Source organism: Pogona vitticeps, chromosome 5, assembly GCF_051106095.1.
Source record: "Pogona vitticeps strain Pit_001003342236 chromosome 5, PviZW2.1, whole genome shotgun sequence".
NCBI classification, from domain to species: domain Eukaryota; kingdom Metazoa; phylum Chordata; class Lepidosauria; order Squamata; family Agamidae; genus Pogona; species Pogona vitticeps.
This window is the reverse complement of record NC_135787.1, coordinates 50477606-50500029: the sequence shown is the minus strand read 5'-3', so window position 1 is coordinate 50500029 and position 22424 is coordinate 50477606. Positions and strand designations below refer to the sequence as shown.

The window sequence follows — 22424 nt, the reverse complement described above, 5'->3', positions numbered from 1 at the left end:
ATCTGCTAAAATGGTTCAAATAGCTGGAAATGAAACAATTATGTTCACAACAATGTGAACGCACCCACCAATATATATGCATCACATGGCTGCATTTAAAAATGCACCGATTCCAAAAAGGGTCGAAATAAAACCATTATTTTGGAACATGTGGTTGAGAATGGTCACAATTGGTTTTCTTGTTTACTACGTATACATTTTTCAGTGCGAACATAGACAGAAAGCTATAAACAAAGGAAGCTGGAGTGAAAAGAGGAAGACAGTTTATCGTGCCCTGTTTCTGGAGTACAAATTTGCCTTTCTCTCTATAATCCTGAACTGAAAAACAGTCAATTTATACAGCCAATTGGACTGGGTCATGCAGTAAAAACCTAATATTCAGTGTCTGACTCCTCCTCCCTGTATGGGCAGCATGAAGAACTTTGTAGTTGTAGACGAGATAGTCATGTTAGTCTGTGCAAGCATTATAGCTAAAACTAAATAAAAATAAAAGAACAAATAAAAACATGGTGGCACCTTAAAGACGAATTATAATATTTTAATGTGAACTTTGGTGGACAAGTTCACTTCCTCAGACATAAGGGACTAATATGACATGGCAAATGCTTATACATCCAAATACAGATATCATGGTTGGTTGGCTGCTGGGTTGCTAAGAACGTCAATGCGTATTTAAGTGGGGTGATTGCCTCTTTGAAAGACAAGATATATTCCTCCGGAGCTTGTAATACATCTGTATGCATATCAGAGGCTATCAACCCACTGTTAAATACTTATTAACCTTCTTGCCAACCAACCAACCAACCAACCAACCAACCAACCAACCAACCAACCAACCAACCAACCAACCAACCAACCAACCAACCAACCAACCAACCAACCAACCAACCAACCAACCAACCAACCAACCAACCAACCAAAGCTTACATTAAAATATAAGTTAATCTTTAAGGTACCACCATGTTTTTGGCTGTTTTGTTTGTTCTTTTATTTTTACTTTTTTACTTATAATTGACACATGCCTCTTCAAGACATGGCAAATGACTTCCGGTTGGGTGGTGTCAGCGTTTGGCGGTGTTGAGACAGAGCTCCGAGAAGTTTTGAGCAATAGCTGGTGATGCAAGGTAAATCCTTTGAGAATTTTTATTAATGAGAGAGCCTCTTTGCTGATAATAAGCTCAGAGAAGAGAAGAGGAGTTTGTGCTGCAGACACCTTCTATCTAAGAGTTGAGCAGCACTTTATACTCCCCCTTGCATAACACCAGACAAGGAGCCAAGAAGTCAAAGTGCCGGCTGCTGGAATGTTAATGTCTATCTTCTTTCCTTGTTATTAAACACTCCTGCAAGAAACTCTGATGTGAGGCTATTAAGGAACCATTTGTGCATACCAGTTTTAAACCCTGTCGAAGAATATATTTTAAAGAATTAACCAGAGGCCAACTGCAAATCACTAATATACAAAATAAGACTCTGACCAGCTAACCGCTAAGACTTCAGCTGACCACCAAGAACGTAAGGGGTGGATTAAGAGCAGGCACGCTCCAAGCTCCACTCCCTCTATGTTTTTTACTTATGTTTTTATTTTTTATCTACTTTTTATCTATTAAGCTTTTAGAAATAAGTTTTTTTATTGCTTGCAGCTTTTATTATTCAAGAGTCAGCTGCTGTCACCTGCTTATTGTTTTACTGTGATTTTAACTGCCTACCCCATTAACAAACCACTTTCGTCAAGTTGCTCGCCGTCAAAATAAGCCTTTTTATGAATGCTGAAGTTTTTACTTTCATTTTTTAAATATATTTTAAAATTTTTATATATTTTTAAATCCTGTTTTAAATATTTTATATTTTAACTGGAGATTGTCGTCAGTGAGAGGAGTAATTTGCGTTGAATCTGCAATCAGCAAATTCCCAAACTCCTACCGAACTAAAACACAGGGTAATTAGGGAGAATGGGAAACAAGCGTCATAGATCAAGCCCAAGTTACCATCCAGCCAAAGCAGCGAAGCAACTGAAAATAGATGAGCTTCTAACAACCAACTGCTCAGTGAGTAACTTAGTTGCTGGACCCTCCATAGCCCTAAGCAACCAATTTGCAACATTGGAGGGGCAAGATGCTGAATTCCCCCTGCACACCCCTATTAAGGCTGTTTCAGACGCTGCTATCAAACACTTGCCCACCCATCTAGCAGAACATTGCTTGCTCACAGCTCAAACTGTTGACGCAATATTTAATAATCTGCAAAGGGTGTGTCACAAAATGAATGCAGTTGAATTTGCTTTGGGGAAACTCACAGAATCACTGACCAAGGCACTAAGAAATCCAGATTTAAAGAGGAACATGCAAAGCAACCAGATGGGGAAAAACAACAGTACTGAGCCACAAAAGAACCTTCAGCTCCAACCTGCTCAGCACATAAGGGAGGCTGCAAGGAGTATGAATATCTTTGAGCCTACTCAGATTTTGCTGCAAATTGCACCTATCTCAATCAACAGGAGGAGATGGGACTCACATGAGACAGTTTTAACTTCCTTAAGCCAACTGCTAGTGACAGATGCACACAAAATAGACCTAAAAACCATTAAATGGCTTCCTCAGTCCAAGGGCCAAAAGAGGGTACAACTCTCCTTTGAACATGCAGTGATCCCACTCATGCTATCCAAAATGAAATCCTTTCTAGCTAAATTTCAGATTACACCTATTAGAGTCTTCTCAAATACATCTCTTACACCCCTGCTTCAGAGAAACTCAACACAAAGAGAACCTAGCACTAACAGCCGGGAAACCAAGGCAGAAGCCCCGAAAAGTAAATTAATGTCACCAGCATCTTTGTCAACTCTGCAACCAAGGGATCAAGCACCTAAAGCTAAGAAAGGGACTTTTCAGGAGACTGCCCTTACTCATTCTGAAGCCCCACCCTCCAATAAGGAAGTCTTAGCTACTCTTACCGAATTCAATACCAATTGGGAGGAAACCAAAATCAGCTTGGCCTCTCTACAAACTTCAGCTGAATTCTTGAGTGACCACACTGTGATGCCACTCATTCTTACCCCACCCAACCATGAAACTCATTTCCAAGCTTCTAGGAAGATGGGCCAACAGAAGCTGGCAAATATCTCTACACAGTTGATGGACTGCCATCCAGTGGACTTGATTCTTCTAGACCCAGAAGACCCAAAGGGCAACTCAACTATTAGGCATACACTGAAATCACCCATGAAACCTAAGGTGGCAACAACCCCTCTTGTTCCTGCACCCACAAGATTTAGCCCTATTATCAATCAATCTCCAAGGGATCTGCAGCTACAGCTCGATATTGAAGATGAAGCTTTATCAAAAGAGGCCTTGGACAGCTTCACCTCTCTCCCATGGGAAGAGCAGGTATTGACACTTAAAAAGATAGAGGCTGTAAGGCAGGAGCTTGTGACTCTCCTTGAAACTCGCCGGCCCAACATTACAATCCAGGCTGAAGTACATTCAGACCCGACACCCTCCGCCGATGCGCCAACCCTTTTATGACAGAACTGCCCTGACCCACAGAACAGCTCCAACTCCCAGTGCCCACTTTCAGTTTTATCATGGAACATCGCTGGGTGGCAAAATAAGTTGGTGGACCAGGGGTTCGGGAAATTTCTTTCAATGTTTCATATCCTTTGTTTGCAGGAAACCTGGCTAATTGACTGCTCTCCCCTGGTGTTACATGGGTATACCCAATTTTTGCTTCCTGCTCTTAAACCATCCAGGAAAGGGAGAGCTAGAGGAGGCTTAGCTATTTTGGTCTCTGTCAAATTGGACGTGGAACTGGAAGTCATTTACCGATCGGAAAGTAATTTTATTCTGTCAGCATTGGTAAGGGGAACATGGGGAAATGGGTTGGAGGCACTAATATGCATCAATGCCTATTGTCCACCTGGTAAAACAGAAAATCTCACCTCTTTTTGGCATGAATTGGAAGAAGCCATCAACCACTGTGAGTTTTTGCACCCGAAAGCAGCTGTAATTTTGTGTGGAGACTTTAATGCCAGAGTTGGCCCTGGATCAACTGAGACAGCAGTTGATTCAGACCTAGAGTTTAATGAACCCTTCCTATCTGACCGACACTCTTTGGACAAAGTCCTCAACAAACAAGGTAGGAAGCTAGCCGAGACAATGTCTGGCCTAGAACTAATTTGCCTACACGGCAGCTCTCAGGACGACTCAAAAGGATATTTCACCTTCCTTAATAGTCGGGCAGGGAGTGTCGTTGACTATATATTTTGCTCCCCTAGGCTGGTGTCCCAGGAGACAAAATATAATATATTAGACCGACCCGATAGTGACCATCTACCCATCTGTCTCTCCATCCCCCTGACAACTCCACAGTTGCCCCCACCACCGGCTGATTGGGCAGAGAGAACTATGATTGTAGGGAAACGCTTAAAATGGTCCCCCCTTGTTGACCAAACAATTCGGGAACAGCTAAACAACCCACATCTGCTGAGTGCACATAGGGATATTGTAATCGGACATAGGGATCCAATAGAAGGCACCAACTATATCAATTTTAACTTAAGACCTCTATTAACTAAAAAGCCACAGGAGTCTTCCCTAGCCCCACATAGACGGGGATGGTATGACCAAGAATGTAGACTAACCAAAAAGCATCTAGCCCATTTAACAAGGAAGACGAGGAAGATGCACTCAAAATCGAATCTGGAGGCGCTGGCTCGCTACCGCTCAAAATATAAGGAACTTTTAAAACAAAAGAAATGGGCATTTATGTCAGCCCAGTGGGAGGAACTAGGGCAGGCTGTGCTGGAAAAGAAAGAGCGAAAATTCTGGAGTATGGTCTCAGCTATGGATATAGGTCCCAATCCTGCACCAAATGGTTGCATCACAGCAAATGCCTGGTGCCACTACTTTCAAACTATTTTCAATAGTGATGCAAACACTGGGCCACAAAAAGTGAGAACCCTCCAGACTCTACTAAACTCTACACCCGAATGGCCCCCAGTTTCAGAACGGGAAGTGTACAAACTTATCGATGCCCTAGCAACAGATAAAGCACCCGGCGAGGACATGATCCCACCAGAGGTGTATAAGAATAACCCAGAATGGTGGGCCCCAGTCCTAGCACAGCTCTTCTCCCACATTAATGCTACAGGAATCTTTCCTGATGGGTGGAGGCAGAGCATAATCTTCCCAATCTACAAAAAAGGAGACAAATCTACCCCCCAGAATTACCGCCCAATCAGCTTACTGGATATTAGCTCCAAGCTTTATACCCGCCTTCTTTCCCAGAAGCTGACTAAATGGATGGAGGAAAATAACATCCTTCATCAGGAACAAGCAGGTTTTAGGAAGGGGCATAGCACAGTAGATCAAATCTACGTGCTACATCATCTCGTGTGCAAATACACCTCCAGGCCATTCAAATGGCTGTTCACGGCTTTTATTGACTTCTCCTCTGCATTCGACACAATCACCAGAAACCGCCTGTGGGATAAGCTCACAGAGACCAACATTGATAAGAGACTCCTAGCTCTAATACAAGAACTATACTCCAACACAACATTGAGGGTAAAGATTAGCACAGATGGAAGGCTGACAGAGGAAATTCACACCAACAAAGGGGTAAAACAAGGATGCTTACTCGCACCCCTACTTTTTAACTTTTATATTAATAATATTGTAACAGCCTTAAACCATCCAGACCATTTCCCCCCCTCAATTGGGAACTATAAGATTGCATGTCTCATATATGCTGATGACATTGTTCTATTATCAATGAACAAAAAGGGATTGAAACGAAGCTTAAATAAGCTCCAAGAGTTTAGCCACCTAGAGCAACTAAAAATAAATTACACAAAATCTAAAGTGATGATTTTTGGAAAGCATCCCCCCAAATTCAACTGGACTATAGGCGAAAACAAAATAGAACAAGTCCAGACCTTCAAATACCTGGGAGTGCATTTCGATGAGAAAAACTGCTGGAAACCCCAGATACAGAGCATGAAAATATCGGTTCAGAAATCTAGCCATGCTCTGGTCAAATTCTTTCATTCTAAAGGTGGCAAACTAGTAACCCCAGCTTTAAAAGTATTTTCCGGGAGGGTCATCTCACAAATGCTTTATGGTATTGAGATCTGGGGTATGAATCAGAACAACCTACATCATCTTGAAGTAGGACAGAATAAATTTCTCAGACACATCCTCGTGGCACCCCAGGGGACCCCAGCAGCTCACCTCAGAACAGAGACAGGTATGGTATCCATCAAAGCCAGGGCAACTTTAGCCATATTCTCTTATTATAAGAGGGTGATGGATATGCCTGACCACCGCCTACCCAAACGCTGTATGATAGAGCAATGGAAGAGTGGCGGCTGGGCAACTTCAGCTCAAAACCTACTAAAATCTAAATCCCTCTCTACAGACATTTTCATTTTTTCTGAGGTTAAAAGAATGTTGAGAGATTGGCTCTATAAATCGGATAATGACCAGGACTTGGCCTTAATCCACTCTTCAGGTTTCTCCCACTGGTACCGCCTGTTGAAAACAAACCACTCAAGGGCGCAATACCTAGATGCACTTACTTTTGCCCCCTTGAGAACTGCTTTCACAGAACTCCGCTTCCAAACGATGCCAACCGCTGTCTTAGATGGCAGGTACATGAATGTCCCTAAACATCTAAGGGTGTGCATCTGCGGAGCAGGTGAGATAGAGGATGTTCTCCATTATTTACTCTATTGTCAGCTATATCAGAACCCTCGAGAAAAGCTCCTGGGTAACATTCTGGCTGCTCTACAGGAGGAAAGCCCTCAGACAAAGGTGGTCAGGTTGCTCTTGGATTGTGACCCTTATGTTACGTATAGAACAGCGCTATTCGCAAAAGCGGCCAGAAACATCCGGGCTAATTTTCTGAAAGCCATTGCGATCAATTGTGTGGGAGATTCTCAGATATGAGGGGTCTCTTATTATTTTATATGTCTATGGTTTTATCATGATTTTAATTGACCATATCTGTATTTTAAACAATTGTGACGGCTTTTAGCTAATACAATAAACTTGACTGACAAGACATGGCAAATACCTAATTTTATCATGGGGGATATATTCAGAAGAAATGACTCAGTGGGTGTAGGGAAAACTATTATCATTGTGAAAAGTGTCAGATGAACATCTTGTTTAATCGATCTTGAAATGCGATTGGCAGGGGATTCTGTGACCTGTAGCACAAAGAGTTATGTTCCAAGTTCTCCTACAGATCCACTTCTTCCCTATAGTTGTTGCTTCTTTTGTTGCAAGCTTGTGTGGTATAAATGGAAAAATAAACATAGGGCAAAAGGGGGAAAGAGCTTAAGGACAACTGACTATCCCTGAATTCAATCTTTTCTAATAACGCTTCCATTGGAATCTCCAAAACTGGTCCTTGTTGTGGAATAAATTAACTATCAAATGCTTGGTGACAAAATAGTGATAGTCAGGTGCTAACAAGAACATTAATCATTAGAACTCCTTAGAATTTGGGAGCACTCCCTGCATATTCTATTTGGAGGACATACAGTACATAGAAGGGACAGAAACAAACAATCCAAAGATCTTTGGAGTAGATGCTTTTTCTTTTTCTTTTCGAAACAAAACTCTTATACTTGTTTCAAAGCATTCTTTAGACCAGAAATGTACATACAATATGACTATTTGTTAAAAATGGTATAATAATTTATTTTCTGTGTCTTCTCTCTCTCTCAGTTCCCAAAGTTTGCTCCCCAGATATTCTTGGACTAAAATTCCCAGAAGCCTTGACTACTAGCTGTCCTAGCCAGGATTTCTGGGAGTTGCAGTGCAAGAACATCAGAAAGCCCAACCATTGAATTAGATTGATACTCTGCCTTTCTTCTGCAAAATGGCACTGAAGGCAGCTAACAATAAGAAAAACAAATAAAGCCAATACAATTAAAAGCACTGCACATATTAATTAAAATATAGAACACAATTTAAACCACCTATGTGAAAGGACAAACAACAGTCACCAGATTAAGGTGTCCTCTGCAGAAACATAGTTTAACTGCTACAGATTTGTCTGAATAAAAATATCTTTATCCATCAGAAGAAAGACCATAAGAATAGCGTAAGCCTAGCTTTCCTCTTTAGGGACTTCCACAGCTTGCCAGAAGGGACCAAGAAAGCCCTATTACTCCTAGCTAAACTTTAGACTGTAAATGTCTAGAGAAATTATTATAACACTATGAAGCGTTGTGCACATTTTGAAGGAAATAGTACTAAACAAGATTGACCCATCCTTTCTGAATAGGCTTTGTTTCAACCAAGTTTGTCCATAGTTTTTACTTTCTTAAAGCAAGCCCTGTATGTTAAATAATAAAGAAAATGTCAGATTCATTCCATTCCCATGTATAAACTAAGTCTTGGGGGGGAGGGGAAGAAAAACAAAACTATACTTGGGAGCAAGGAGTTAACTTTGTACATTATTTTACTAGCAAAATAACAATTGTTTATTATTATGAATATCTCAAGCTAGCAATGCATTGCAAATCTTGCTAATAAATATTTAAAGTAATCTTGATACCTTCAAATACTGCCCAAGAATTTTGCTGCCATACTATGAGGCTGTATCTGCCTGTGCTGTGAATATTAACAATGACATCTCTTCTGTCCATCAAACAGAAGTTTGGTGATACAATTCTCTGGCTTGAAGTCCACTGTGATGGAAGAAAATTAGATGACTTTGGAATATCCAGTCAAAACTTGATGTGAGGCATCTACCTGTGGAGAATAATTTAGATACTGTATTGAACACTTTCGCATTAAATGTTCAGCAACTCCTGGCCATCACCCACTGTCACAGATTAAATATTCCATGGTCCAGTGAATCTGTGAGCATAATAATTTGTTTTATATTTTACTGTTTATTAATAGAGCATCACGATATTTGTAAGCATGGCATAAGGGCTATCAAATCAGCTTTTATACCATTGTTAAGGAATCCATATAAAATGGGATTTAAACAGCAAGACATCATCCCTAGCAAATGGCAAACGCAGTAGACCAATTTAAAATGCTTGTTTGAGATTACATTGCCATTGAAGTCAGTCACAACATGAAAAACATGAAGGGGCATCCAACTGACTGCAAAAACTAAGATCAGCACTGTCAGTCGGCAGAACACCTGGCGAGACCTTTTCTTGATCTGAATGGTTGGTCGGGCTACTGCTGCCACTCTGTGCATTTCTGAATGTTCTGGTTTGACCTCAAAGCAGATAGGTATTCCTGGTATGAATTTGCTAGATGAAGAAAGCTGGCTTCTTTCCTCGCCAGACATTTCTGGTAGATTTCCAGAATTACCATCCTGTGGATGCCTTAAGATTGCTGGCATCACACTAGCAGTCTTCTTACTATACCTCCTTCGGTGTTTCCTGACCAAAGTATAACTCCACCTTTCAGAGCTACAGAACTGTCCTTGAGACCCACGACTCTTGGGAGCGTGAAGGGTTAAGTTGATCATCTCATTCTCTTCTAGTCTTCTTTCTTTGCCTGACAATCTGGAACTGACAGATCTGCAGACTCTGGTATGACTTACCGTTAAGCAAACCAAAGGCAAAATGTACTGCATGAGTAATAAAGAAATAGTGAAAGCAATTCTGTACCAAGCAGATGGCCATGACTCCACACACAAGTGCTTGCTTTTGAGTGCTTCTAGATTCAGTGTATCATGAAGATCTACAATCTTGTGAAAAACAAGCAGAGGAGAGCAAATGGCTAAACCAACGGTCCAGATGATCAAAATGAGGTAACAGCCATGCTTCAGTGTCAAGTTGCTAGAAAGAGGGTGACGGATCAAGTAGTATCGGACAATAGCAATAGAAATTAACACCCAAGTGGAAACTAGGACAGACATACACTGGAGGAAAGGAATCACGTGGCACATAATTTTGCCAAACATCCACTGATCAAGGAGAACAGATGTCAATGTGAAGGGAGAACAAAAAACTACCACTAAGGTGTCTGAAAAGGCTAAGCTTCCAATGAGGAGATTTATTATTGTTTTTTGCTTGCACTTCACTAAAGCCACAAGAATAAGCAGATTTCCCACAAAGCCAGCAAAACTGATCAATGTGTAGAGCCCAATCAAAAAGAACTGTATGTCGTCAACACTGTTTTTATAGTCTTCCCACGTAGGGAAATGGGAAGCCAATGAAAAAACAGAGTCGTTCTCTGAGGCAAGTGTTCTGTTATTATAGTCTCTGAGATTGATGTCCATGTTGAAATCCTGTGAAGAACCAGAAAACAGAATAGTTATCAAAAGCAGCAACAGTAATATCAGGTAAATCAATTTCAAAAGTAGTTGTTCTTGTCTTAGCATTTTAAAAAAATATGACGGTGTAGTTTTACTCATGCTAATTACAACAATGACAATTCTCCCCACAAACACACACAAAAAATCTCCAAAATCATTTTATCCAGCCTATTCCTAGATGTTCCAAAGATGAGAGATTTCTTAGTCATCTCCAGGAAATTACTATTTATGTATTTCTTTTCAAACCTATATTCCACCTTCCTACAGAATGTTCAAGAGGAAGTACAATAAAAAGCATTTAGAACCATCCAGCAAAATAAATGAAAATTAATTAGTAGCAGGATAAAGTCAATTTCAGGGAAATAATCTGCAAAATCTGCTGAAATAAAATTGTTCTTGCTGATAATTTAAAAGTGAACTTCCTTTGGTAGCAAAGATAGACTTCCAGAAAAGCTATTCCAGATCTTAGATGTCGCAGCTAAGAAGCCCCCATCCCAAGTACCCACATACCCAACTGCTGAAGCCTGGGTGGATTTCAAAGTAGGACCTCTGAGGAGAATCAACATTCTTGGCTTATATGAAGACACAGAGACCTCACGTTTTCTGCACCCATGCCATTTAAAAGTCACCATAAAAAGGGCTGAAAAAGTCAAAGGGACTACCATAAGCAAATTAGCAGTTTTCAAAGCTTTTGTCACAAGGTTGAGGTAATATGACTTGACTGCCTGGCTTCATTCAAAACACCAGTAATTTCATTCTAAATGAGCTGGAACTTCTGCCTTGTCTTCAAAGGCAGTCACATGGACAGCACTTTAGAGACCCCACATTAATTTGAGCTTTGTTAGGCCATCCTAAGAGGCACACCAAGTTCGGCAAGCTTCCATGATTTCCACCTGTCTTTATCAGGGAAGATGTTATGAAAAGCAAAGTCGGGAGAGGTTGATTTAACATACAACTCAAGTTGTTTGCAATGAGGCCTTGGGAGAGCAGAGGTATCTTGTCACCTAGATTTCATATTTTTGAAAGTGACTGACTAACTTTTTCTGTTTTCTTCCTCCCAGAATTCCTAGGTGTTACTCCAAGTGAAACCTAAAACCAGTACATCATTTGCTCGAGCCTCACTTGAATGTCTTTCAGATCCCTCCTTCCCTGTTCTTTCTCAAGACATCACATAAACAACAGAGCTTCATCATCAGTGCAGTCCCCCCCTCCCTGATGTTGCCCCATCTGCTTCTTGCAACATCTTTTCTGATGCAGAGATCTGGAGAGCTCAAAAACTGGCACACATTTTTGCACCCTTTTGGTAAGTTACTGTAGCTTTTTGTAGCACACATTATATCTAGAGGAAATGAGAACATGAACTGGATTCAGGAAATTAGTCTGCTAATTCCACTTATCTCCCTAAATTCAGGCAGCTCCTCCCGATCCACATGCAGTAGTCAATACAGTGGGGTCTTGACTTGAGAACTTAATCCGTATTGGAGGGCGGTTCTCAAGTCAAAAAGTTCTCAGGTCAAATCTGCATTTCCCATAGGAATGCATTGAAAACCATTTGATCCGTATTTGCTCTTTTCTGTCCATAGAAACAAATGGGAAGCTGCTATTCTGCCTTCGACCACTAGAGGGGGATATTTTGTTTCTTTTTTTTCTTAGGTCAAGAAAGGTTCAGGGAAGGCAGGGAAAATACAGTCCAGGCAGTACCAGGCAGTCTGAAGACTCCCAATCCACTCTCTAAACGCTGGGAGGAGTGAGGAAGCAGACAGGCACCCTTTTCACTGGCCAACAGTTAACTGAAAGTTCAAATTTTGCACTTTCCCTGCCTCCCACGTGGTTTTTTTCAGTTCTTAACTCAAATCTAAGTATGTAAGTCAAGTCAATATTTTCCTATGAGAGTGGTTCTTAAGTCAAAATGTTCTTAACTCGAGCCGTTCTTACGTCAAGACCCCACTGTAGCAGTAATCTGCTACAATAAGTCACTTGGGTTATGATGCATCCATATCCTTTGGCCAACTTTTTAAGTAGTACAAACACCCGTATTTTACTTCCTTGTGGACCAGTGGATCTGGAGGACAACAGAAGTGGCTTATAGAACATGGAGATAGTAAAACACGTAAAAACTATTTCTATTAAAATGTGTAACCTTTCAGATCATGACAACATGGGCTTATTTTGTGGCAAGTAATAGAACAAAATAAAATGTGATATTCTCACTGAAGACAGATACAGTACTGGTGATGACTATAATTGAAACAGCTCCCTTACACCCTTCAGAAGACCTTTTGTTAATTCCTTGGAACATCCAGCCACCCTCTCCATGCTATCTTACCATTTCAAAGGCAAAGTGCCATGAGATGCTGTTGCTAGGCAGCAGGGATGGAGGTGGAAGGAATGCTGCTGCTTAAGAAACAGCACTTCAGAGCCCTATTAGGTTCACCAGGCACATTAGTGTTGAGTATACAATGGGAAAAGTTAATAATGAAAATATTTCATTGAATTCTGTGATTTAAACATACACCCACAATCCTGGATTGTGTCCTATATAATGCATCTAATTGTCATGTAGTGTGCAAGATTGTAACTGGAGAGTCAGATTCAGCTCCTATCCAAGCCACCAAGCTCACTAAATATCAAATTACATGATATGCCACCTTTGCATTTGGAAGGTGATAAAATATTATCACATCCAAGATATGTTCCCTCAAAACTGCCCTAGTAATGCACTCAAGTTGCAAATGAAGCCTGTTGTTTATCTCCCAGTGACCAATCAGTCACCAAATAAAGTGAATTTGTTAGCCACTTACAGAACTACAGAAACCTTGTGAAGAGATTATTAAATGTTTTCTACACATTAAGGAAGTTCTCTTTCTAACTGTGATGCTGCTGTCTCAGTTAGCCTGACCCTACATGTCTACTGGCCTACAACTATTTCTTTGCCCAGGAAACCTCACAGAGCCATTGTTCGGTACAACTTCGGGTGGGGACATACACTGCTCTGAATTCCTTGCCAGAAAGATAGATTAAAAATGTAGGAAACAATCTTCATTTCTGTAAGGTTGCGTGTGGGCCCCTTGCCCCTTTTTAGGCTTCCACTCAACCACTGGGGAAAAAAACCCAACGCGAATCATGCTTCTAGAAGTCTCCAAGAAGACAATCTGTTGATGACAGAAGCAAAACACCCCTGCCCCTGTGACAGTACATGCTATTTCGCTGTGGGAGGGAAACCCAAATTTTTCTTAACAGTTTTGTTGTAAAGAAGGCATGAGCATCACATTAGGCAAAGGTGTTCCTCATTTATACTGTGCCACCATATCAGCCGATCCAAACAGATGGAAGAGTGACATATGCCCCCTGTGGTTTCCTCCACTAATGCAAAAAATGTCTTAATGGCATCAAGAGATAGCTCATGATTTTGATACTGGAGTCAGTGCAGGCACTTTGCTGATTAGGTAAGGGATCTGGGGTACAATTAACATGCTGGCTTTATGCTGGCTCATTTCCTATTCTGTTTCTATGCTTTTGTTCCTGACATTGTTCGGTAATAAAAACACCATTGGCGTTTTCTTTTCCAAGGATATCACACATTCCCTAAGGATTGTTGTCCTACATTTGATAATTAAATCTCACAGCACTCTTGAAAAACAAATAAGAGATAAATGGGATCAGTTCAGGAACGTCATTCCTCTAGCAGAAGGCTATATTTTAATGGCACGAGAAAAGCTATTGATTGCATAAATCTAAGCTTAACTGGCCCTTTACCTGCTGTGAAATAATCCAGACTTCCTACATACAGTAGTTTAAATAGGCAGTGATAAATTTTATGATTGTCCCTCAAAGAGAAATAATAAACATGCATTAGCAAACAAGTCCTTCTAAATCTGTTGGAAAAAAAAACAAGGCTGGTCCGAAGGAGAAAGAGAGGGCAGAAACAGCAAATCATCTTGCCCTTTTTCTTACATCTTTGACACATGTGCTCGAGTTTCCCTCATTACATTTGCAAAAAAGAAGTGTACATCCGAATGTTTTATTCATTCAGAAATTCACCAAAGAGACAGACATTGTAATCACATCATGAAATTCTTCCTGGTCTGAAATTTTACAGAGAGGCCTTTGCATTCTTGTTAGTGACCTAAGGAATAATCATGATACCTGAAATATGTGTGGTTAGAAATAACAGATTGTTCCAAACTGGAAGCACCCTTAAGGGTACACTTAATTAACTGTTAACACAGCCAAAATCTTCTTGCAAACCTACACCTGTGCAACTCAAAGTTGTACAAGCCATTGTGAAATTTGCAAAAAGGTGGGAGTCTTAGGAAGAAAGGCCCACGGGCAGAGTTACACAGTCACTTGCGTGCTTAGCTGCATGGTTAAGTGCATGGCTTGTTACGCAATCAGACACTGGATAAAATTCTCTATGAACTTATGTAGGCGTAACGTTATGCTAAATCTAACCAGCAATTAATTACTGGTGATTTTCAGTAAATAAAGACATGTTTCTCCTATTCTTCTGTCCATGTGGGTACCTGACAATGAATGAGATTATTTGGAACCTGTGGTGGCCTCCGAACAGGAGTGGAAACGACATCATCAGCGTTACACTGCAGAGCTTACACAAACAGGATTTCAGCCACCGAGTTAGACTTCAGAAGGAATGCAGGAAGAGCCTGGAAATGCTTCTCTCCCACAGAATCCACTTTGTATCTAAATATTTGGTGTACAAACCAACCATGAGCTTATCTGGAAGTGCTCTGAACTGAAGGTGCCTTGTGATGCAGTAGTTAAACTGCACTACTGCAGTGAAAAATCTGCCCATGACCTGAGTTGGTTCAGGTCATGAGTTGGTTCTCAGTACAGTATCTGGCTCAAGATTGTATCTGGTTCAGGTATCTGGCTCAAGATTGACTCAACTTCCTGAAATCTGTAAATTGAGCTCATGATTGAGGGGGCAATGTGTAGCCTGTATAATTAAAATGTAAACCACCCAGAGAGTGCTTTAAGCACTATGGGGCAGTACACAAGCAGAACACTTTGCTTTTTACTTTGCTTTCTTCTTGCATTTCTAAAAACATTTGTGTATTTGTATGTTTCTGGGGTAGAGGACTGCAAAAGGTGTTACACAGTGCCTACAAACTTTGGGAATGTGGTGGACTGCGAATGTGTAAGCAACATTTATACCAGCTTGCTTGCTCACCCCTGGGAGGCATGCTCAGACAAAGCATGTGTTGGCATTGTGGAAGATGTCTCCTTAGCGTCCCCAGTCAGTAGCCTGGCTTGCCCAAGTACAGTATACCCGTTCACTACCTAGTCCTAATCAGAGGACTTTATGGTTGGCATTCACATACCCTGAAACATGCATAGCCATGCAGAGAAAAAAAAATAAAAGAAGAAGAAGAAGAAGAAGAAGAAGAAGAAGAAGAAGAAGAAGAAGAAGAAGAAGAAGAAGAAGAAGAAGAAGAAGAAGAAGAAGAAGAAGAAGAAGAAGAAGAAGAGTTTCTCCAAAGGACAAGAAAAGTTTCTGCAAAATAAAATAAATATAGCTGGTCCAAATATGTTGGTGCAAACTTCACCATTTTTAACCTACAAAATGCTGGAGCAAACTTGAGATTTGAAGACATGAGAAAGCCAATCCAAGCTCAACAGATGGCTTCCTGAACCACCCTATACCTGATCCAGAAATGTAAAAATATCCCTGCCCTTTCTTATTTGGACACGTTCCTACAAACATTCATAAGCTAGATTCAACTTTTTAAAAACATTCATAAGCTAGTAGCCATTTTCATTCCAAAGGGAATTACAACCACATTAAGACTCTGGACTAGAGATGTGCTTCAGTTTCAGAAATTATTCAGAATCTGAAGAGGTACAATTTGTCCGTTTCTTAAATGATCTGAAAAGAAACAAGGAAGCCTGAAGTGGCACTTAAATTAAATTGGGGTTCTCTAAAGTGCTGAATAATTGCGCCTGTGATTTGGTTTAAAAAGTTGAAACTTAAGAATTAAAAAACTTGGTTCCAGAGAGTCTCACTCAGAAAACAAAAGTAATATTTTAACAGAACCAGGAAGCTGAAAGCAACAAGAGAGTGACAGCTCAGGCAACAGTGAAAAGCCCAAGCTACTCTGGAAACTTAAACCATGGAATTCTGGGCGGGGGGGGAGGGGGCTCAGATCAACCATAGAAATTCCCTTGTCGCACGATAGGTGGCCATTTCATATCTTGGAAGGGTGAAAGGATAGTGTTGGTCTGTTAGAGATTGCTATTTGCATTACATTCATTTTCATTTTCAGTAGAATGGGTACATATTGGAGAATTTTTCCCTTGTTTTCTTTTAGATAGCTGCAGATCTCATTTTGAATTACACTTTAGAATTCAGTCAAGTGCTTGTGTATGCAAATATAGCCTATATGTTTTAAGTCTCAGCACTGGACATTAGCATTAGGAATAAGACCTAAAATTTTCCCTACCCTCACTACTTTGTAATTTGCCTTTTTATGCCTGTTGCTGGCTTTTATTTTTGAAGATCTTGGGCTTTTTCTTTTTTCACTCCACTTGCCTGTATTCTAGATGGGGCAAGTGGCAGACATAACACACAAAGCAGTGAAACTATTAACTAGAGGTATTAATTCACCCTTCTAGAAATATTTTTGCTAAGGAAATGTGAGAATATTCCATGGTTCCTGGGGAGGGGAAAGGAAGGAAATTGGTGGCAACTAGACTGGAAGCAATAGTTGATGGCATGAAGTATTACCTCCCATCCAAGATCAGAGCCCCTTATTTCCTCCATTTTCATGTTTTTCACTATTCACACCCATACAAATACATAAAAATATTTTCAAATATTTGGATATAAATTGACATAAAGTGAATTTGTTCGATAAATAATTCAGACCAAATTGAAAGGGATGGTATTCACACACACCTATTTGGAAAGCTGCCTTATTTCAGATCAGATGATTAGTCTGTATTAGCATCATCCACACCAGTGTTCCCTGATCTGGTGACCTCCAGATGTATTGCACTTCTTTCAGTTCCATGCGCTAGCTTATGACGATGGTGGTTGTAGTCTGCATATATGGAGGGCACCATAATAGAAAAGGGTGCTCTATACTGACTGGCAGATACTCTCCAGGGTTTCAGATAGGCGTCCCTAGCCCTACCTGGAGCTGCCAGGGTTTGAATATGACATGCAGTATTTGTGAATACAGCGTTTCCTTTGAGCTACAGTGATGCCTCAACTTACAAACATCCCGACATACGACCATTTCGAGTTACGACCAGCTCCGGCCACAAAATTTTGCTTTGACTTGCGGCCAGAGCTTCAAGTTACAACTAGAAAAAGACAGGGGGGAAAAGGTGGGGAATTCAAATTGCTAACTGTTGGTGGCAAAGAGGCTGCTTCTTTGTAGCTCTTTCGCTCCAACAGTTAGAGAGTGTGTGATCGGAGGAGGCTTCGTACTGCCTGGTAAGGTAAGGTGCTGCTTTCTGCTTTTAAAAAACTGTTCTAGGTGGGTTTTGCAGCATGGTTTTGGGCTGGGTGGTGGGATTATGTTTCTATGATGTGATGGGTCTTGTAGGGTTTATTTGTTTTTTGGGGTTTTTCCCCCCATTTTCTCCCCCCCCCTTCAGCCAGAACGGATTAATCACATTTCTGATGGGTCATCTTTCTGGTGATTTTTTTCTTCGGCCAGAACAGATTAATTGCATTTCAGTGCATTCCTATGGGAACTGGTGCTTCAACTTACGACCATTTCGAGTTACGTCCGGAGTTCCGGAACCAATTAAGTTCATAAGTTGAGGCACCACTGTATTCTGGTGCATTTTATGGCTGCTTCTTTCTTGCTGCTTGAGTCTGAGTGAGAACCTGGTCTTCTCCTCATTCAGCATACCATTTAGGAAGGCAATGTAGCCATGCATTCAAAATCCTAGAAGCAGAGGTTTCAGGTTTTTTTCATTAGCTTTGCAGATTCTAGTTAGTTCCCCTAATCCAGATGTCTATATATATACTACATTCTATTTTTTGTTTTGTTTTGCCATAATAAAGTGTCAATCTACAGATGGAAGCTGCCCCAAAACTACAGAATACATGGTGCACTTTGTAACAAGACTTTAACAAAGATTCTGGGTAAATTACGGAAATGTCCATGTTTGCTAGGGATCCTGAGGTGTGTACTCTAAAGAAGTAACTTTTCCCAAGCTTTGAGAGCATTCATGTAAGCACTTCTCTCCAAACTTCTCACTTTGCCTGAGCTGTAGATATTGGGGATTGAACATGCAAACTTATGGAAGTGAAGGAGATATTCTACCACTGAGCTAACACAGCTCTCCTGGTTAATAATAATAATAATATAATTTATTGTCATTGTAAGTATATACACAGTATACCATACAACGAAATTCACAGACACCCAGAGACCAGACACATGCACACACATAACATTCCCCAAACACTCCCCACCCACTAGAAGTCCCCCACTAAAAATACAAACATCTACACCTCAGGCCAAGTAACACAGTCCAACTAATTATTCACTACTGGTGGTCTTTAAGCTCATTATTAATTGCAATTATAGCTCTAGGATAAAAACTATTTAGAAAACGTGTGGTCCGAGTCTTAATTGTTCTATATCTTCTGCCAGACGGTAACAGTTCAAAAAAGTTATAAGCAGGATGGGAAGAGTCTCTCAGGATGCTGTGTGACTTCCTCAGACAGCGGGATGTGAAGATGTCATCCAGGGTTGGTAGCTGGAGCCCAATGATATTCTGGGCAATTTTAATGGTTCTCTGTAGAGCTTTTTTGTCCGCTACAGAGCTACTCCCAAACCATGCCAGAATGCCATAAGTTAGGACACTCTCAATGGTGCTACGGTAGTAGGACAGAAGTAAATGCTGTGATAAATTTAACTTCCGGAGCATTCTCAGGAAATACAGCCTCTTCTGTGCCTTCTTTATTAGCATGTTGGCATTTATAGTCCATGAGAGGTCCTCTGAGATGTAAGTACCCAGAAATTTAAAACTACCAACTCTCTCCACTTCCTCACCGTTTATGTACAGTGGTAAATGTACATTTCTCTTCCTCCTAAAATCAATTATGAGTTCTTTAGTTTTTTTGATGTTAAGTGTGAGATGATTTTCTTTACACCATAGTATCAATCGTTGTACTTCCTTTCTATAAGCAGACTCATTGTTCTTATTTATGAGTCCCACCACTGTTGTATCATCCGCAAATTTAATAATTGCATTGGTGTTATATAGTGGGGTGCAATCATGTGTGTACAGGGAATATACAGGGAATATACATTGCTATACTGAAACAGGCTGGAAACAAAACAATTGGCACAATGGATAAAATTCATATTTCATCTAGAGTAGACCTACTGAACCAATGGAACTTACTTGAGTGTTGACTAACCAGCTTTCCATTGAGTCACTGAGCCTTCTCTAATTGTGACTTACTACTGGATGTAAGCCATTAAATCTATGTTTTATGTCTAACGATATACAATATGTAAGCACTTAGAAATGCAGTTGTAACAAGAACCTGGAAAAATTGCTTTTAACTAAAGACTGAAGTTACATGCTAGTTAGCAGATTCTGAGAGAAGCAATTAAAAAAGTAACTTTTCCAAGCTCTGGTTATAACACTAAAAAGGTAAAGGTTCCCCTTGACAATTTGTCCAGTTGTGTCCAACTCTAGCTCATCTCCGTTTCCAACCCATAGAGCTAGCGTTTGTCCGAAGACAATCTTCCATGGTCACGTGGCCAGCGCGACTAGACATGGAACGCTGTTACATGGTGGTACCTATTTATCTACTTGCATTTTTTGCATTTTGCATGCTTTCTAACTGCTAGGTTGGCAGGAGCTGGGACAAGCGACGGGGCCTCACTCCGTTGTGTGGATTCGATCTTACACCTGCAGGTCTTCTGACCTTGCAGCACAGAGGCTTCTGCGGTTTAACCCGCAGCTCCACCATGTCGCTGGTTATAACACTAACTCCTTTTTAATTAAGTCCATGTGACCTTAGTGATGAGAAAGCTGAGGAATAATTTCTTGGGTTTTTGTTTTGTTTGAGTCGTTATTCTGCCTGCCTGTTTTAGACTTATGCTTGGTCCCTTCTATTCAGATATACTGTCCCACCCACAGCATTTTCCTCTATGGTTCCTCCATTGTAACTAGAGAAGAAAATAATCTATATGCTACATCATACATCTAGTTAGCTACCATGGGAGGAAAGCATTGTTTTTACTTATTATGTGACATGCCTTATGCATGGGAAATGATGTGCTTTTTTCCTCATATTCTTTGCTCTGCATTTCCTCATGGAAACTAACAATTAATCTATCATTTCAGGATGTAGGGCCCTATTACAGTTCACCATTGCTATACTAGACTCAGTAACTAAAAGCTGTCCTGGTGGGATTTAAGGACAGTTGGCAGCAGGAGAGGAGAAGTAACCATGAGCTGTGTACAGTAATTTTGAAACAAAACAATGCCCCCACTCCCGCAACAGGAGAGAAAGAAATCCAGGTATTATGGCTCAGTAAATTCAACCCCAACAAAATTGCCTTAATAAAGTATTCCTCTTTATTCTCTTATCACTAATTGAACTGACATTAGATTGAGTTTTTTTCCACCAGGGATTTCAATATTATCACATTACCTTTGCAGACGATAATTAGTTCCCCTAATCTATTCGTATACAGGCATACTGCATTCTAATTTTCTGTTTTGCTGTAATAAAGTGCCAATGTACAGATCGTGCCATTCATGTGTAAGTTACCCTTCCAAAATGCAGAACTTTTACTGTCACTTTGTAACAGGACTTTAAAGAAAGAGTCTGAGTAAGTTACAGAAATGTCAATGTTGACTAGGGATCTTGAGATCTGTAATCCAAAAAAATGTAACTTTCCCAAGCTTTGAGAACATCCAAGTCAGCACTCTAGACACAGGTAGCTGTGGTATAAAAATTCTGCACCCTTGACAGAGGAATCTTATGCGCGGCTGTGCAAAATGTTACAAGCAAAAGACAGACACTGGAAGCACTGCATTAAAGCTTTTTCAAGGGACCTGGGCATGGCAGAAGTCATCAATAGACATGTCTATCTAACTAGATTTGTCTCAAAGCAAACCATGAAACATCACATCTCCATCTTGATCCACAGTGAACAGTACCAGAACAAAACAAACAAACAACCCCCCCCCCCGTTCTTGTATGGCACCCAACAGCAATCTTAGAAGTGCAGAGAGAAAAACCTAACAGTCTTAGACTCCACAACAGTTGATATAAGGCAAGTTTCGTCCTAATTGGTCAGAAGAACCTCCCAACAGCAGGATCTCCATCTTGTCAAGATTCAGCTTCAACTTGTTTGCATTAGTCCAATATATAATCGTAGCCAGGCAGCGCTCAAAAGCCTGGACAGCATCCACTGCAGATGAAGTAAAGGTTGTGTGTCATCAGCATATTTATGGCAATGAACTCCAGATCTCCACATGACCTCTCCCAGTGGCTTCATATAGATGTTAAACAGCACTGGGAGATGATTGACCTATTCCATTGCAAGTATATTCATGACTAAGTACACAGTAGTAGATAAGGGAACATTTGAGGCTCTATAACAGATCAAATTTTAATTGCAAATTAGTCAAATAGATTGCACTGTGCTAAAGTATTAGCCTGTTCCTGCACCACCAAATATCAAAGGCAGATTTTCCTAGAATTCAGAAAGTGCCTCCCAGATATTCTACAGAAGAGAAAGAGTTTAAATTAGCTTTGTAAAACTTTAGAAGTCAGAATAAATAATTGGAATCCAGCAGAAAGCCAAGTCACACACAGGGTAATTAGTGACGGTTTACTGCATTAAGCCTTCACTGATGGCGGAACATTTTTTTTTTTAAAATCCACTTTCAGTTGAAAAAAGCACACACAGAACATTTGTTATCTGAAGGTCAAGGTGGGTAAGAGAAAGAGATTAGCATTTGCACCAGGCTGAGAGGTTGCTTTCTTAAACAGGAGTGGGGGAATGGAAGGTCCCCTGGATGTTGGTGAAGTGCAGCTGGCAGAGTCAATGTTCCAACTGCATAGGAGTTATAATTCTGCCCCACCCCTACCCCAATGGCTCTGTCATTAAACAGATGTAAGG

General features: G+C 40.5%; 1 protein-coding gene across 2 annotated transcripts in view; it reads right to left on the bottom strand.

Annotated features, from left to right (window-relative positions):
- Nucleotides 1-7078: 7078 nt before the first annotated feature.
- The window catches only part of LOC140707558 (neuropeptide Y receptor type 5), a 26801-nt gene continuing 11455 nt past the window's right edge, over nucleotides 7079-22424 (bottom strand). For both annotated transcript variants that reach the window (XM_078376671.1, XM_078376672.1), the window contains one exon: nucleotides 7079-10263. In XM_078376671.1, the coding sequence (XP_078232797.1) occupies nucleotides 8917-10254 (1338 nt within the window). In that variant the 5' untranslated portion in view covers nucleotides 10255-10263 and the 3' untranslated portion in view covers nucleotides 7079-8916. The remainder of the gene's footprint in view (nucleotides 10264-22424) is intronic.